Source organism: Spea bombifrons, chromosome 10, assembly GCF_027358695.1.
Source record: "Spea bombifrons isolate aSpeBom1 chromosome 10, aSpeBom1.2.pri, whole genome shotgun sequence".
In the NCBI taxonomy this organism is placed as follows: Eukaryota; Metazoa; Chordata; class Amphibia; order Anura; family Pelobatidae; genus Spea; species Spea bombifrons.
Window position 1 is genome coordinate 36,928,866 of NC_071096.1, and position 16,987 is coordinate 36,945,852.

A 16,987-nucleotide genomic window follows, 5' to 3' on the forward strand; every position below is an offset into this window, starting at 1 on the left:
TTAACTCTGTGCCATAAAGAAATGATCTCTGGTGACGGTGAATTCACACATACACCCAACTTAAAGTGCGAGAAGAATCAGACAATTGATTCTATTGTTAGATTTGCATCAACGCATTTTGTATCTTGTTTGTCTTTTTATTTCCTATGCATGTTACCAACACATCCGAAGTCTATGCGTTTCTATGTGCGTTAGGCTCCTGGGCTCTTTCTTCCGCTCCACGTCATGCCGAAAAATAGCCATTATAATCTGTATGCCAATCTGTATGCCAAATGTTTAGTTATAAGCTAGACTGGTAAGAGGCAGGGGGGGCCGGGCGGGCTGTTTTTCAGTGGCTGGAACACATCAGACTTGTATCAAAGAACCCAGACCGTTGACACATATATCACAGTGCACATTACTGTTGGACTGCCTGTCATTATGGAGATTTATGGCGGCAAAAAACGAGACCATTTTGTGAACATTTCCGGTAGCTTGTGAATATCTGCAGCCAGGCGCGCGCTATTATTTTTCATTTATGTAATGTAACGGAGTGCCAGCGGTGTGTGCGCCGGGTGTGAAGTGGAATACTGGCTCTTTAATGATCTGTGAAGAAACAGCATCATGCCCATCCACAAACACGGCTGCCTCCTGTGATGATAATGCTATGGTTATTTCACAAAGAATAACCAACAGACAGTAACAGGCCTCCAATAAATGGAAAAGTCACCTTACAAAGACGCAAGTCTATGTAATCTCAGGCTTCTAGATCAGCTGCTGAGTGTCTGCAAATGCTTATTCAGGACCTATGGCCATTGAATTCTAATACACATCATCTGAAGCACATGGGGATTTATCACACGGCTGCTGTTTATTGTCTTGTATGGCATCCTTTATTGTTAAATTACTGGAGTTTGGGCCAGCGCTGAGCACAGGGCTAATTCCCGGTGGTGGTTTTTAAGACACAGTAGAAACGTTGGGGCCGGGTTGGGAAAGTGGTGGATATTTGGGGGCTCTAGGCCAACAAGGTGTCCGATACAGAGACCACTGCATCCAGAATTCTAGACTGTTCAGATAGCGAGGACAGGCAGATTTTATTAGGTCAGTAAATGAGTAAATGGAACTCATCCTGGGAGTGACCACAGGATGGTCAAGGAATTGCCACCTGGACCTTGTGTAAAGACCCGGAAATGTGTATATCTTTATGTAAACCAATCTCATTGTTTTAATCAAGCTGGGTGCGGTGAAGCATTCCGAAATCCTGGCCTGTCTGCGGCCCTTAATACAAGAGGTTCTGACATCCCTGGTATAGATTTACCTGTATGCGGTGTCCCTGGACGTGATGTTCAGCACTATCACCAAATGTATGAACTATTTTACGGCACTGTTTTGTTTCTAAAAACGTGTTTGTTTCTTCTTGCTGTTGTTGCTTGTCAAACCTTTCAGCTTCACCCAGTCGGTGAACACAATGGTGAAAGTGTGACAACTTAGCAACAATCAGTTATTTCGTAATGTAACGCCCCCCCCCAAAAAAAAACTGTACGAACCAAAACATTTTATGATTCTAAATCCTCAGTGTAAAGAAATTGATCTTGTAAGATGTGTCTCCCCCCATCCATTCACCCCATTAGTGTGCTTTCCCTAACTATCTTCTGGTCCAAACGTGCTACTTTATTAATCATTACACACGCTCGATTGCATGTTCTTGCAGTCACCAAACTTGGAAATACATATGTAATATATATGTAATAAAACCAGTTCTATTGTTATTATGAATACAAATACTAATAATAATCAGTCTGTATCAGGCTGCAAAGAATATTCTGTATGACTCATTTGTTTCATAATAATAATAATAATAATAATAATAATAATGATAATAATAGTCTGTATCAAGCCGCATAAAATATTCTGTATAATAATAATAATAGTCTGTATAGAATATTATTAATAATAATCAGTATCAGGCCACATAGAATAGTCTGTATAATAAAACCAGTAATAAAAATAATAATAATAATAAATCTGTATCAGGCCGCATAGGATATTCTATATAAGGCTTATTTGTTTCAATGATTAATAAATAATAATAATAATATCCTTGAATGATATCCTTGCAATGATTAAAGTGACATCTCACAAACCTTTGTTTTAACCACCTTTACACTGAAGGATAGAAGTATAAAATTAACATTTCTAAACTGCATCAGACATCCACTTTATTGGATACATTTTAATTCAAAGACAGAGCTCTCCCAAGCGAAGTAATGTGACGAGCTGCCATTGAAACCCCAGCCCTCTCTTTAAATATATTCATATATACATACAGCATTTACCTGGGCTTATTGATCATGTTGTCTCTGAGCAAATAAAACAACTATAACAAAACTCCAGGAGGGTAACTGCGCCTGCGCACTCAGCCAGTGACTGGATCGAGGCTTGGAATGCAAAGCCCCGCCCACTCACCGGCATCGGGAGAATCAGCTGATCCATCACATGACAAACAAAGTCCGACTGGCAACATGTCTGCGTCCCAGGGGTGAGTGTGCGCCGGTTACCCGCTTTCGGGGTAATTGGTTTTGCGGGTGTTTCGGGCGCGGGGCTGACAGCTGCCGTGGTAACCCCGTCTAAGTAATGAGTTTGTTTGTAAACAAGCCCGGAAAGAGCTGTAAAGCCTGGAAATCTTTGGTTGTTTTGGAAAAAATGTATCCATTTTTTGGTTTTGCACGAAAACGCTATATATATAATGTAACAAATGCTACGATGCTACATGGCTGTGGCTATATATCCAGTGAAAAGAAAAAGGGAGCAACATGGAGTGGGGGTCATATAAACATTTGGGGGGTCAGATTGATTGTACTTTTAGCTTGATATTTTTATTTATTTTAACCAAGTAACATGGTGGTCATTCAAATAAATCCCTCCATTCGTTACTACATGGAGTACATTAAAATTCAGGCTTAGGGAATATTTTGTATCTCCTTCTATTGTAATTCAGCTGCTGTGTATGAGGTCTAAGGACAGGTTTACATATCCTTAAGATAACCTTTTCTTGTCAATATTCATTTCCATTAAAATAATGCATAATTAATTTAAAACAAGCAGAGTGAGAAGGGCTGGAGGGTGGAGAGGGCAGACTTTAGATTGGGTGAGGCTTTTGGAATGAGAACATGTTGAGATAAGTAGATCAACTTCTGTTTCTGCTGACTGTCATGTGATCTAAGAATCAGATGATTAAATAAAGATGGTATTGTGAAATATGAATATTATTATTTTGGTGTGTCGTGTATTATAAATGTGAATATTTCATACACAGAAAAGAGAAAAGCATGATTGCATAACAGAGACAAAGCTGCGGAATGGGGTAAAGGTGGAGGGTTGTGGGCTAAAGTGTTGGAGAGGAGTTTGGAAATGAGATGGGGATTAGTATTTACAGGGAGAAACACAATAGAGGAGAGGCAGGACAGTAGAAATATAGGTATGGGTCAGAGAGAAGGGGACAAGAACAATAGATATAAAGCATGAAGGGATAGGAGGTTGACATGCTGGTTGGGTAGAAGGGAAGGCAATAGATGTGGTTTGGTAGACGTAGAACAATAAATAGAAGAGATGATTGACAAATAGAGAACAGGACAAAAAAGATAGCTGGGAAAGTGGCACAGTGGAGAGAGAATGATGAAGGGATTGGAAAGTAAAAAAGAGAATGAAGCAGAGAATACGGGGTAAGATTAAAGTGGGGTGGTCCAGGAACTGTGCTAAAAGCAGAAGAGAAAGGTATTTGGGGATAAGGACGAGGCTTATTTGCGAAGAAGTTCAGGGAAGCATCGGAAAGGGGTAAAGGAGATTGATGAGAAGGGGCATCAATGAAGAGGTATTGTTTGGGGAAAGGGTGTAGCACAGGCGAAGGTGACAGGAACAAGAGGCAGGACGTAGCAGAAGTGTCAATGAAAAGGGACAATATGAAGTAAGGTTGGTGAGAGGGAGTTGTGGCAGGATGGAGAGGAGCTGGTAGAGAAAGGGCATCAGAGCAAAGGAGCAAGAGGATGGAAATGTCAGCCAAAAACACAGGACATCAATGACAGGGCGAAAAGGCAGGGAAGTGGAGAATTTGACATGACAATAGGGCAAGATGGATCAGAAGTGCCTAAGAAAAAAGTTGAAACATGGACTAAGTTGGTCAGTAAGAAGGGGCAAGGGGAGGTGGTCAGTGAGAAGGAAGATAATGGAGGAGATGGGGAACAGAGCAGGTAAGAGGTGGTTTAAGAGAGGGATAGGACTGTGGAGAGAACTATTGGAAGGAGCAGCAGAATGAAGAAGAGGTGAGCTGGAGAGATAGAGCAGGATGAGGGTGAACGGGTTGGGGCAAAGGAGTGGATGGTCAGTGAGAAGGGCCAAATCGTAGGACATAAATGCTATGAGAAGGCTTTTCATCGGAGGGAACATGCTGTGTGATGCCCATTGCCAGCCGTCAGCAATCCATCTCTGGCCAAGCTGCATCTTCATTATTATTGCAATGGTTTGGCTCCCAGTGAGTGGAGTAAATTGACATTCCCTGTGCAGGGTCTGAAGTGCCGCTTGCTGTTGTGATATGGAAACCTTAATAAGAATAAAACCGTACCTTTACACAAAACGGATTATTATGTTGGTCATAGAGGGAAAACAATGTCTTGACATCACTCGGGTCATTGTATCGCATCAATGAGTGTCTGAAATCCTTCATTGTCAGATTGCTTTGTAATAATTCTTTGCATTTGTTTGGTATTCATGGAAAATATTACTGCTCACAATGCCTGAAAATTGAATTTGTGATCGTATTTCCCCACTGTGTTAACGTTTAGTTGCTAAGGAGACCTAATATTACGAAAACAAGTGTTTTTAAACGAACAAATTGCATAATGTTTAAGACAGGAAAGTGCAAGCGTTGTGTAATTTTTCTTAGTTTTCGATTTCAATTTGCGGCTACATTGTTACAAAATGTCTTGTTGAAAATAAATAGCGCTATAAGGCATCGGTTATTTTAGAGACTTGAAGAGTATCTGCAGAACCCAGAACTGTGAGCTAACGGGCCCCTCTCTGCGTGGCTTTTCCCAGGGGTCCTGCTGGCTTCTGTCAGCGTGTGGACCCCCACAGAGGCTTGCTTGCAGAATCAGTGAGGTATCAGTAGAAACAAGTTGTTGGACCCTGTGGAATTACGATTGCTTTCAAGGCATTCATTTGTCTGCTGAGTTCATTTGCTGAGTTTATTTGCTGTTCGGTTGCTCAAAGTGATTGTCAGAGCCGACGTGCTAGAGAAAAGTCAACTGAAAGTAGCGTGTCCCGGCACATGATGAATCAGTCCTTACTTCGTAGAAACATGAAAGAACAGAAAATATGTTTGAAAAACCATGGGAAAATGATGTGGCTAATACAAGCCGAACAAAGGCAACCATAGTGTGCCCTCGTTGGAAGCAAGCAGCCGGCTCCCACTGTCGGAAGGACCAGGCATAATGGCACACTTATATGAAATAATGTTTTGGTGGCTAGGAGTAAAAAGCAATCTCATTTAACCAGCCACAGGGTCACAAGGCGACCCGTCCTCTGTGTGAAACGGCTGAGCAGGCATATCAGGATTACGAAGCATGTCCTTCCATACAATCTACAAGTTATCTGCTCTGAGCGCCGACCCTGAAAAAAAACAATTTCTGTGTCAAAGGGAATTATATCCCCAAATAAGATTTGTTAAATTCTATTTGTTACATTAGACGCGTACAGTTTGAGGTTTGCCAGAGGAATAGGCGTCCCTCTCAGTTTGTCAATATACGGACAAGCTCAAAATAGAGTTATTCTTATCGCCCCAATCTGTCTCACTTCCCACTCAACCCCTCAATAGATTGTAAGCTCACAAGATCTGAGCCCTATTCTACCTTGGTACCTGTGTTAATGTTATTGTTACTGTAACCGTTCTGCACAGTGTGCTGGCATTATATATACAGTAATAATGTAATGGTGAGGATCAAATAGATCACCCCATGGCTGGGATTATTTTAGATCTCTCCGCTTCTACAAGATGAATATGAAACTCTGATAAGCGTGAAGACTTTAAACCTTTGCTCACAGCCGGATTACTTTGGATAACAAAGTATTTGCTGACCAAACAGATATTTTTCCTTAACTTTTTTTATACAGTGCTATTAAAAGACTTTGATATGATAGTTGGGGGAGGGGGGGGCAGAACATACCTTTAAAAATAGCCAGATGTCTTTGTATTGTGGCAGCGAGGAGGAAGGGTACCCGAGTACGCCCGGCCTCTAGCTGCAGGGCTCTATTCCTTCTTATCGGCATTCTGTCGTAGAATGTTGCAGATGAATATGTACATATTGCAGACAGCAAAATCATATTACATTTTTTTTATGTTTTCTTAGATTTCCCTCTTGTGCCAGAGTTTTCTTAGCTCTCTAATACTTAAATAGTTTCAATCCTGCGTGTGCGTGCAATATATTGTCTCTCGGCACCAGACAGCTTTATTAAACGCCTAAACGCTTAACTTCACGTGGATATTGTTCAGTTTCATAACGTTTCTGCAGCAATTTTGCCCCCGCAGTTGCTATACGTTGGCAGCCAGGAGGCATTGATGAACCTTGGTGCGCAGAGACCACTCTTCTCTGGAAGAGAAAGTGTTAAGGGCACTTTTCAATAAGTAACTAACTGAATTGCTGTGAAGAAATCAATAAACCTGGAAAATTCCAATGTACAGTTTTTATTGCAGGCTTATTTTTGCTGTGACTGCATTAAGACATCTTCGCTCTCTGATAAAGAGTTGCACATTTCTAAAAATCTTTTCCGTAGGTTTATCCCTACCCTCAGCTTTATCGTCTTTCCTTTAACTTTTTGGCCTTTTGTCCGCATTGCCGTCACACATGTATCTACATATATATATATAAGGTATAATGCATTTAGGGGTAGGGCATCTGGGGGGGTATAAGGCATATCTGGGGGGTGTAAGGCATATCTGGGGAGGGCAGAGGGGCAAGCCTGTGCTCAGATGTGCGTAACTGGGTGGTAGGTTGGGAAATAAAATCAAGAAATGCATTTTTGTCAATGATTTTTTATTCTGCTGTTTGCTTTTAACACTCATTTTGTTCATTCTAATCGATTATGAAAATAAATGTTAGTTGCAGCCCTAATAAAAATATGGATTTTTATATAAAGACTGATAAATACATACCATATTTGATTGATTATAAGACAACCCTGATTATAAGAGGACCACCCCAAAATTGGAATATTATTTTTGGAAAAAAAGAATACCCTATAGGAAAAATATTTAACTAGTAAATATTAATTCACATGTAAGCTATTTTTTCATATTTAACAAAAACTATGATTGTCTATATATATATATATATATATATATGTGTGTGTGTGTGTGAATAAATATATATATACATATATATGTGTGTGTGTGTGAATAAATATATATTTATATATATGTGCATGAATAAATATATATATAATTATATTTATATTTATGTGTAAATATATATATATATATATATACACGTGTGAATAATTATATATATGTGTGAATAAATATATATATATGTGTGTGTGTGTGAATAAATATATACATCTATATGTGTGAATATATATATATATATATATATATGTGTGAATAAATATATATATGTGTGTGAATAAATAAATATATATAAATGTGTGTGAATAAATATATATATATGTGTGAATAAATATATATATATATATATATGTGTGTGAATAAATATATATATATGTGTGTGAATAAATATATATATATGTGTGTGAATAAATATATATATATGTGTGTGAATAAATATATATATATATGTGTGTGAATAAATATATATATATATATGTGTGAATAAATATATATATATATGTGTGAATAAATATATATATATATGTGTGAATAAATATATATATATATGTGTGAATAAATATATATATATATGTGTGAATAAATATATATATATATGTGTGAATAAATATATATATATATGTGTGAATAAATATATATGTGTGAATAAATATATATGTGTGAATAAATATATATATATATATGTGTGAATAAATATATATATGTGTGTGAATATATATATATATGTGTGAATATATATATGTGTGTGTGTATAAATATGTATTTATGTGTGTGTATGTATATGTATATATATATATATATATATATATATATAATTAGTCCTTATTTGAAGATGAATTTATATATATTTTTATTAAAATCACGATCGTGTAAGACTGCTACAAAATCCAGAGTATGCGGTGGTGTTTTTTTAAAATGCAGCTACTTATGTTACTAAATTTTAAGGTAGAGGCTCTCCCTCTGAAGCTCAATTCTTCACAGAAGACATGAAATAGCAGAGTGCATATTACAGCTTAAAATAATAGACTCTCGCCCTGTAAGTACAGCAAGCATAGCAGGAGGAAGAGTGTTTTTATCGTAAATTGATAAGTGATGCATGCATTTTACCTTTTCCTTTTTAATGGAAATACTTGCCCTTTCAGAAAAGTGGTAGCTGCTTTTCACGTAACCATTGGAAATGTGGGACTGGGGAGAGTGCATTAAGCCCAAGATTGGTGAAATGTCTGCATGTCGTTCTGCATTTGTAAAATATTTTTGCATTTTAATAGTCGGATTTATCCTTTTCATATCTCTAAGATACATAAGATTCCGAGGGAACCGGAAATTTCTTTGAGCAGACAATGCAATGTTCAAGATACTTTTAGATTGTAAGCTCATTTGGGCAGGGCCCTCCTCACCTGCTGTTTTCTGTATGTCATTTCGTTATGTTATACACTACTTATGTCCTGTCTACCCTTTGTACAGCGCTGCGGAATCTGCTGGCGCTATATATAACAATAAATAATAATAGATACCAAGCTTCTTTTGTCTGTTACAAATTCAAACGCTTGCTCAGTGTGTGAATTGGTGCTGCACATGACAAGAACTCTGTTGTTACAAGGTTTGTCGCCACTCATGCATTGCGTGGTCCTGATCACGCTCCATCTCAATTTGAGAGATGCTTGGATGGTCGCAACAGGCCTCCAAAAGTTATGCAAAATTGAATAGGCTGTACTAGTAATACCTGATAGTTCTGCGTTCAAGCAGATTAATATAGGTCAAGAGAACTGGGATTAAAACATCATTTTAACTATCCTGTATGACTGAATCGTACAGAACCCCATGCCGATGAACGGCTGCCCTTAGCCATGTGTGCTGAAAGGTAGTCCACTTTTTTTTTTCTCAGAATGAGTCTGTCATAGAGGAGGCAAGAATATTATTAAATAATATAAATATTATTATTGTTATTATTATATGACATCGTACAATTGGTAAAGAGAAGGTGAGAATGGCTCTGCTCGGATGCTGAACTGGGGAGCACAGGGTTTAATTGGCTTTAACTTTGAAGTAGTTGTGACATCGCTTCTGGGATTTTCTGCACATATTCTGTACCTGCAGACAAATCCCAAATCCGCAACGACTCCAAAAACCAGCCAACTGGAAGTTTTGGAATGAATCTTCCCGAGTGCTCCAGCAGTTTATTGATTAAGGCGCGTGTTCTGTTCTCATACATGGTCTGTGGTTTTCACGACTCCAAGATGAAAAAGCAAAGGAAACAAACACTTAATATAGTTTTTTTTTGCAAATGTGTATTTTTTTCACAAAATCATGCGTTTGCATCCGAAACCTACTTCCATCCCTAGTTGGTGGCAATTGTATGGTTTTTTTTTTATAATGCTAGCCTCGTTTCTGCATTCAGGAAGGATTTCCGTAGTTTCTTAACTCTGGTATCCGGTACACTGGGGTGCGTTGGAGGGATAACCTGTTGGTATAATGGCATTGTGGCACAGGATAGTAATCCATACTGGTACCGTGCTTATTTCCACTTTATAACCATCCCATGTCCTAGAGTGGACACCAGAGTATTACAACGGGTGAATTACTAGGGCCTCCTTTAAGAGAATAGCATACATTATTACCAATGTCCGCGTGTTCTTTTCCTCGTTTTTCAGACCGTGGTTTTGGTTGGGGAATGAAACCCTAAAAGTCCCCGCCGCGCTGTTTGCGCTAAACCGAAGGCGCTTGTGTGAAAGACTCCGAAACAACGAGGATGTCCCGAAGGGAGCCTTCGTGGTCCTGCAAGGAGGAGAAGAGACCCAAAGATACTGTACCGATACTGGCGTCCTCTTCCGACAGGTACGCATCAAAATCACCCGGCTGGGAAATCACATTCTGTAACATTAAACAATAAGTGTACGCTGGAGATAAATACCCACGTATATATTAATTAATTCAAATTAATCTTTAAAATCATGCATCACTGAGTATGAAAAACAAAAAGTGTCACCTCCAGCTGGCTGCGGAATGATTATCCCCAAACCGTCCTCCTCGGAGGGTATTCCGCAGGATCCCATGCTCCTCTTTTCTAATAACAACATGTCACTTTGTGTTTATCGTATAAAAGATTGTGTTATTGGTGATTACGAGCTAATGTCGGCTTCACCTGGACCACGCTTAGCTCAGCTTGTCTCTTCTCGCTGTCTCCATCAAATGACATCATTGCCAGGCTGGCGATGTTAGGTCACTTGTGTTTTCTCTCATATACAGGGTAATAAACTGATAATACTGTCTATTCAATGCATACAGTTACAGTATAATATATATGTATGATAACTATCCTATCGATGTCTCCGTTCCAGGAGTCTTTTTTCCACTGGACGTTCGGCGTGACTGAGTCCGGCTGTTACGGAGCCATTGATGTGGACACGGGAAAATCAATACTCTTTGTGCCGAAGCTTCCAGAAAGCTATGCCGTCTGGATGGGGAAGTAAGAATTATTAACCTTTTTGTCCCTTAGTCTCATTTTAACGTCTTTGTTTTATAGAGTCTGGAAAAAATATGTCCTGAGAGGATTACACGAAACCGGTCGGCTATGACTTTTCCGAAAGGCAGGATTTAACTAATATGTTGCTCCTTCGCCGGCAGAAAGAGCAGCAAAACACAGCAATCTATCAGCTACTCTCTAGCGGGTCTATCTGTATTAACAGCTTTCCAATCACTGGAGAGCCTGAACTCGCGGGCGGATAATAGGAATTGTAGTTCACGGGTAGAAAGCCACCTGCCCTCACCTTCTGGTCTCTCGGAACTCTCCTTGTATCAATGAATGTCTCCTCCAAGATGAACAGCCTAGCGTGGAGGCTGTTAAAACAGGTCTCCTTAGAAATTGGATGAATTAGGGCAAAGCTACCTCTCAATAAGATCCCTACAGCTTCCCCTTTAAGTAGCCCGCTTTTTATCATTCATGGCTGATCTTTAAATCTGGTTCTAGTGAGCTGAAAGCACGCTCTTATAGCGCCTATTCCCAAGGAATAAATTAGCCAGTAAGTTGGTCATGCTTTCCTCAATTTGTCTAATTAAAATCGTGCCTGCCTTTTACTTCTCATTAATTTTAAATGTCAGAATGAGTCAATACATTGATTGGAGATATTCCGTGGATGCAGCATATTGGGTGACAGATGTTTTGTGTTAGTGCTTCCCTGGCTTATAATATCATTATCTTAAAGTGCATGATTGGGGAAGCATCCTGTATTTAACGGGAAGACATGTAAATTATATCATTAATAGGTATTTATATCTAATCGACTAATGGCACAATGAATATGATTAATGCATGTGGTAAGTGGTGTTGTCAAGCCGACGACTCTTTAATTTATAGCTTTTCTCAATTTTCTGGTGTCGCTGCCGTGACTTACCAGACCTTTTTTTTTGCAACCGAGGGAACACGGAGATTAGTCTTTTTACGTCTGAATTTAAATGTAGGAACGGAAAAGCAATAAGGCTGAGACGCTTTGCTGTATTTGCTTGATGCCAGCGTGGCCTGGAAATCTTTTCAAGAAGATGTTGAAATGTGTAGATCAGGCCTCATTCCATCGATGGGTTAAAAGCTTATTTAGCCTCTGTTAATTACCTTTACATTAACTAGAAAAGCACGTGGATGGAAACCACATTATAAACTCTGTTTAGTTGATAGATACCCTTCGGTGGCAGCGGCATGGTGGTTTTGTGGTTAATATAAGGGGTACAGACATAAGGTGGGGGGATATGAGACGCAGATGAGATATCCCTGCCCCGTAGAGTATATGTGAATACAGAGCTCCACTATGTCATTTAACCCTTTGAATGGTGCACAGTCGCATAGTGTGTTACAGTGTATCATTCTGAAAATTTGTATCATACGTCTAGCATATCATGAACACATTCCTTTTACAAACAATCTCAATTCCTTAAAGTCTTTGCAACTTAGTATCTTTTGAAAGCACTAGATTGCTAATTGGGGTAGAATGATTTTAGAATGAAGGATTGGCTTCCTGGGGTATCTTCGTGCGACTGGGGTAATATAATTGCTTAGGGCAGCAAAGGAGACCCTTTCCCCTGCCCATGAAATGCTTTATCACTGTCAGTGTACAACACGTTATATTTATTTCAAGTTTACAGCTGTTCAGTCATATCTTCACTTAACCAACACCACCAGGCTGCTTTATTTTAGCGAATAAGATGAATTGAAGGGAACCAAAATAAGCCGGATCCCCTGAGTTATAATTATGTGCAGTGTTCAAACACTATTCATATTTCATATCATTCCTTCCAGGAAATTTAAATGTCAGCAACCAAAAAAAGCTTTGAGATATTCTTGATATCTTCAGCTTTATTCCCAGTCCGCTGCCCCTGCCCGATCCGTAAGAGCTGTACAAATAACCATAGGGCTTAGTCTGGGATAGTTCTCCTCCCGGCGCACCGGCCATCACGCTACTACTGGCTTCCTCTGGGAGAGATTATCTTCCTTATTATTTAACGGGAGACAAATCGGAGGGACCATTTACATTTTCAGCACAAAGTCCGCCGGAATGTATTTATCACCCCAGTGTTCCAGAATGTAGCGCTTACCTAACGACACATTCCGGGTCCTATTCAAACGCCCGTTGTGTAGACACAAAACGCAACAGGTTATGTGGGTCCTAATAGACCAGATTGTCAGCGTAATTTGCCAGGCGTTCAGTTGAATAATGATGTAAATGGTGCCCCGTGCGTCGTTTGCCTACACACAGCTTTAGGCGCTGGTGAAAAATGGGATTCTTTATTAGACACAATGACTATTTTTTAGCATTTTTATACATTCTGTAGAATTCACCCACCGGAGCATTTCAAAGGAAAGTACGCGGTTGACGAAGTTCAGTACTCCTCTGACGTAAGTAAACATTTATTTTACTTTTTTTACGCCATGAGGTTATAAGAGGGTTAAATATGCCGAGGCCCGTTGTACTTGTGCGGTAACTTCTACTCTGGGTGAGCTGGGTGATGTCATTCTCTGCGCTGCTGGGTGATGTCATTCTCTGCGCTGCAGGGTGATATCATTCTCTGCGCTGCTGGGTGATGTCATTCTCCGCGCTGCTGGGTGATGTCATTCTCCGCGCTGCTGGGTGATGTCATTCTCCGCGCTGCTGGGTGATGTCATTCTCCGCGCTGCTGGGTGATGTCATTCTCCGCGCTGCAGCAAGATAAAACATTGTAATGTTCATTTACAGTGTTATGTATTAGGTTCTTCATAGCTAAAAACAGTCAGGATGCTACCATCATTAAAAATACAGTTTTTACAAAAACACAGAAAAATAGTCATCGTTAGAGGCAACTTATACAGGGATTCCATTAAACTGTTATAGAAATAATAAAGTTGAGTTTACTGTTTGGTAACTTTGTTGTTTGAAATGCTGCGGATTGTTGGTTTCTTTCATGTTCTTTGCCCCGGGTAAGTGGAGATATTTATCTGAAGATTCCGTTAGCATTCCTTCTGCATTACATATTTCTGGACGGATCGTCTTCAGAAGGATAGAACGCCGCTTTTTTTTCTTTTTTTTTTAGCAATTTAAATCAATAATAGATGTACCGGAGAGCGGGGCTATAACGATGATGATGCTTCTGTAACACGTGCCGTCGTGTTTTATGATATCCTGGTTTCACGTGGATCCCCGATGCACCCGTAGCGCTGATGTGCAGACATTACTTTCCTTCTACTAAATTACAACCTAATGTTGCCAAACCTTAAGCTACATTTTCAGAATCTTTCATTTTAAAGGAGAAAAAAAAAACACTTAAAAAATATGGAAAAAATGTGAATTATATATATTTTTTTACTTTTTTTATCATTAGATTGCCAGTGTTTTGAGTGCAAAGAAGCCATCCATGCTCCTTACTCTGGTAAGTTACTATTCCTTGATTAAACCTTCATGGGTTGGAAAAATTATATTTCTCTAAGATGTTGAGCTTTGTAGATCCGCTGCTTGAGCATCATGGGAGTTGTTGTTCACGGCAGCTGGAGCCCCAGCAGTTGCCTTTCTCTGTTTTGTCATCAAGACGTTGGTGAAAATTAAAATTCATTTTAATAGCTTTCTGTGGTGTCCTCGGGTGAATTTCACTTTTAATTAGTTAAACCTGTTTTACTAGTAATAGGTTAGACGAAATCCACTGCTCGGGATGGGGGGGCTCTTTGGTTGCCAAGTTTTTCCCCGCTTGCTGTCGGAGCTTTTAATGAAAGCAGCGGTCTAACAGAGCAGGCGAGGAGGATTGTATTTTAGGCACCCGTTTTCCCTGGACGTGCGTTTTGGATAAATAATTGCCTTTGTGCAAACGATTAAAAGTGCCGCTAGGTTTTAATTGAGCCAGAGGAAAAACTCGGTTTGAGTTCATTTTCTTTTGTTTTGAAACACTTGAATGGACTGTAGGTGGTGCCTGGAAAACATGGCGGGCCCTGATTAACCCGGAAAGGTGATGTCGGCAATCCACACGTCTCAAGACAAAAGGAACAGCCGTTTTTTTAAATTATTATTATTGTTAATGTTTTAAATGAAAGCCCTTCGACCTACGTATAGCCACCTGGCACTCTCTGTCTGATTGCGTAACATCGATACTAAGAAGAAGCTTTGCGGTGAATAACCGAGCAGAGCTTCCTATTAAAAGCATCCATAAAAAGATGCACGACTGTACTTTATTCCCCATATGTGGTTTCTATACGTTGGGTTCCGCAAATGGAACCCGCGGTTTCGCAACATTCTATACTACATCACCTTTTATTTATATCCGCGCCTGCAGAGTCTATACTAGCGAAGCCTTCCGTTGTTCTGTATAACGGAGCTCCGCGTATGGTTTATCCTCTCCATGTATTTTATTACACCTGTGAAAGATATAACAAACCAGTAGCTTGCAAGCTATGAGCTGGAAAGAGAGGCAGATTCAATCCGATCTGCAGGGGTTTAGACTGGGAGCTGTGTGCGGCCGCTGTCCGTGGTGCTGAATGGTGCTGAATGGTGCTGAATGGTGCTGAATGGTGCTTAAGAAGCCCATAATGTTTATATCTAATAAGACACGTTCTGGATTACCTGGAACCATTATCTAAATACGTGCGATAACATTCAGTATACATAAGAGTAGTCCTGCCTCCAGATTACCTAAAGCAGGGGGCATACTGTTATCGCGGTGTACGGCTAAGCCTAATCGGCTGCTGTCATACACTAAGGGAATTTATTCTGCTCCTTGTATAACTGTGCTAGACGCCGTCGGTATTGAGCACACCTCACATAATACCCTGATACCAATCTTCTATTAATACCGGCCATTGAAACGTTTTTCACTTTTTTTTTTTCCCTCCCTTTCTTCGCAGCGCGGAGTTAATACCGACAGCGGGAGTGTATGCAGGGAAGCTTCGTTTGAAGGAATTAGCCAGTAAGTTGATCCATTTACCTTCAAGCAAAAGATATTGTGTCCTGAACAGAGCCTTTACAATATATTATATCCATACACTTAATAAAAGCTGCAGGGGTTTTGCGGAAACGTTAACCAAAACTCCAGCCAACCCTCGCAGACTCCATTCTATTCATATACAGCGGCGAGAAAAAGTAAGCGAACCCTTTGGGATTACCTGGTTTTCTGCATTAATAGTTCATAAAACGGGATCCGATCTACATGTATAGATGTATAGTCACAAGTATAGACAAACAGAACGTGCCTAGGCTGATAATACACAATGCCAGTCTTTCATGTCTTTGTTGAACACTCGTTAAAGATTCTCAGGGCTGGTGGGAAACGTGGGGGGGGGGGCATCTGAAAATCTGTTTAAATTAGCTTTACACGTGGCTTTACAATGTCATTTTCTCAAACCTCCGAACTTAATCTGTGTTGTGCGTAGTCAGTCTTCCATTTTCAAGTTGGGTTTGCGGAACTTTGTATTCTTGCTTCTTTCTTTCCAAAGTTCCAATTTCATGTTTCCCAGCAGGTCCTCGTCTGCATTTGCTTGTGTCAAATTAAGCAGGAGTTAATGTATTTTTTTCTCCTTTCCCCCCCTGTCTCCTGCACCGAGATATCTCACCATTATTCTGATCTACGGCCCCCGCTGCAAAGTCAATCACCGTTCCGAGCAGCAGGACCTGTAACAATTCCTCACGCATTGTCAGAATGAATGCATAAAACATCGCCGGCGCTCACATGCCAAACCCTGCTCTGCATTATTCAATATGCATTACGGGGACTTGCCACCCATAAATATGTATTGATATTCATACTGGAAATGGGGAGAGGCATGATACAGATGTCTGTGCCTTAAATAACCCACATGCTTCAGGTTCATACTTTCTGAGCTCTCTCTCTCTCATTCAGTTTTCCGCTCTTCCAAATGCATTAAGGCACCTTTTTTATGTTTCTATATAGCAAGGTTGCGTAAAAACCTTATTTTTTTTGTTCTATAATTAAAACTTCTGCATTAATAAAGAATGGATTGGGTTAGTGTTAATAGACCTTTTCAGGTAGTAGATCAAGAACTTAATGCTGCTTAACCCTAACCTCTCAACCCACATGTGTGCCCTTCTGGCTTTTAAAAATTGGGGAGTTAAAGCCACAACTCTCCCGCCAGCTCCTCATTTAGTGAAT

At 39.7% G+C, this 16,987-nt stretch overlaps 1 protein-coding gene across 1 annotated transcript in view; it reads left to right on the top strand.

Annotated features, from left to right (window-relative positions):
• The first annotated feature begins 2,440 nt into the window (after positions 1-2,440).
• Positions 2,441-16,987, top strand: part of PEPD (peptidase D) — a 65,397-nt gene continuing 50,850 nt past the window's right edge. The window contains exons 1-6 of the mRNA XM_053449653.1: positions 2,441-2,518; positions 10,027-10,210; positions 10,714-10,841; positions 13,196-13,259; positions 14,219-14,266; positions 15,726-15,787. Coding sequence (XP_053305628.1) covers positions 2,502-2,518; positions 10,027-10,210; positions 10,714-10,841; positions 13,196-13,259; positions 14,219-14,266; positions 15,726-15,787 — 503 coding nt within the window. The 5' untranslated portion in view covers positions 2,441-2,501. The remainder of the gene's footprint in view (positions 2,519-10,026; positions 10,211-10,713; positions 10,842-13,195; positions 13,260-14,218; positions 14,267-15,725; positions 15,788-16,987) is intronic.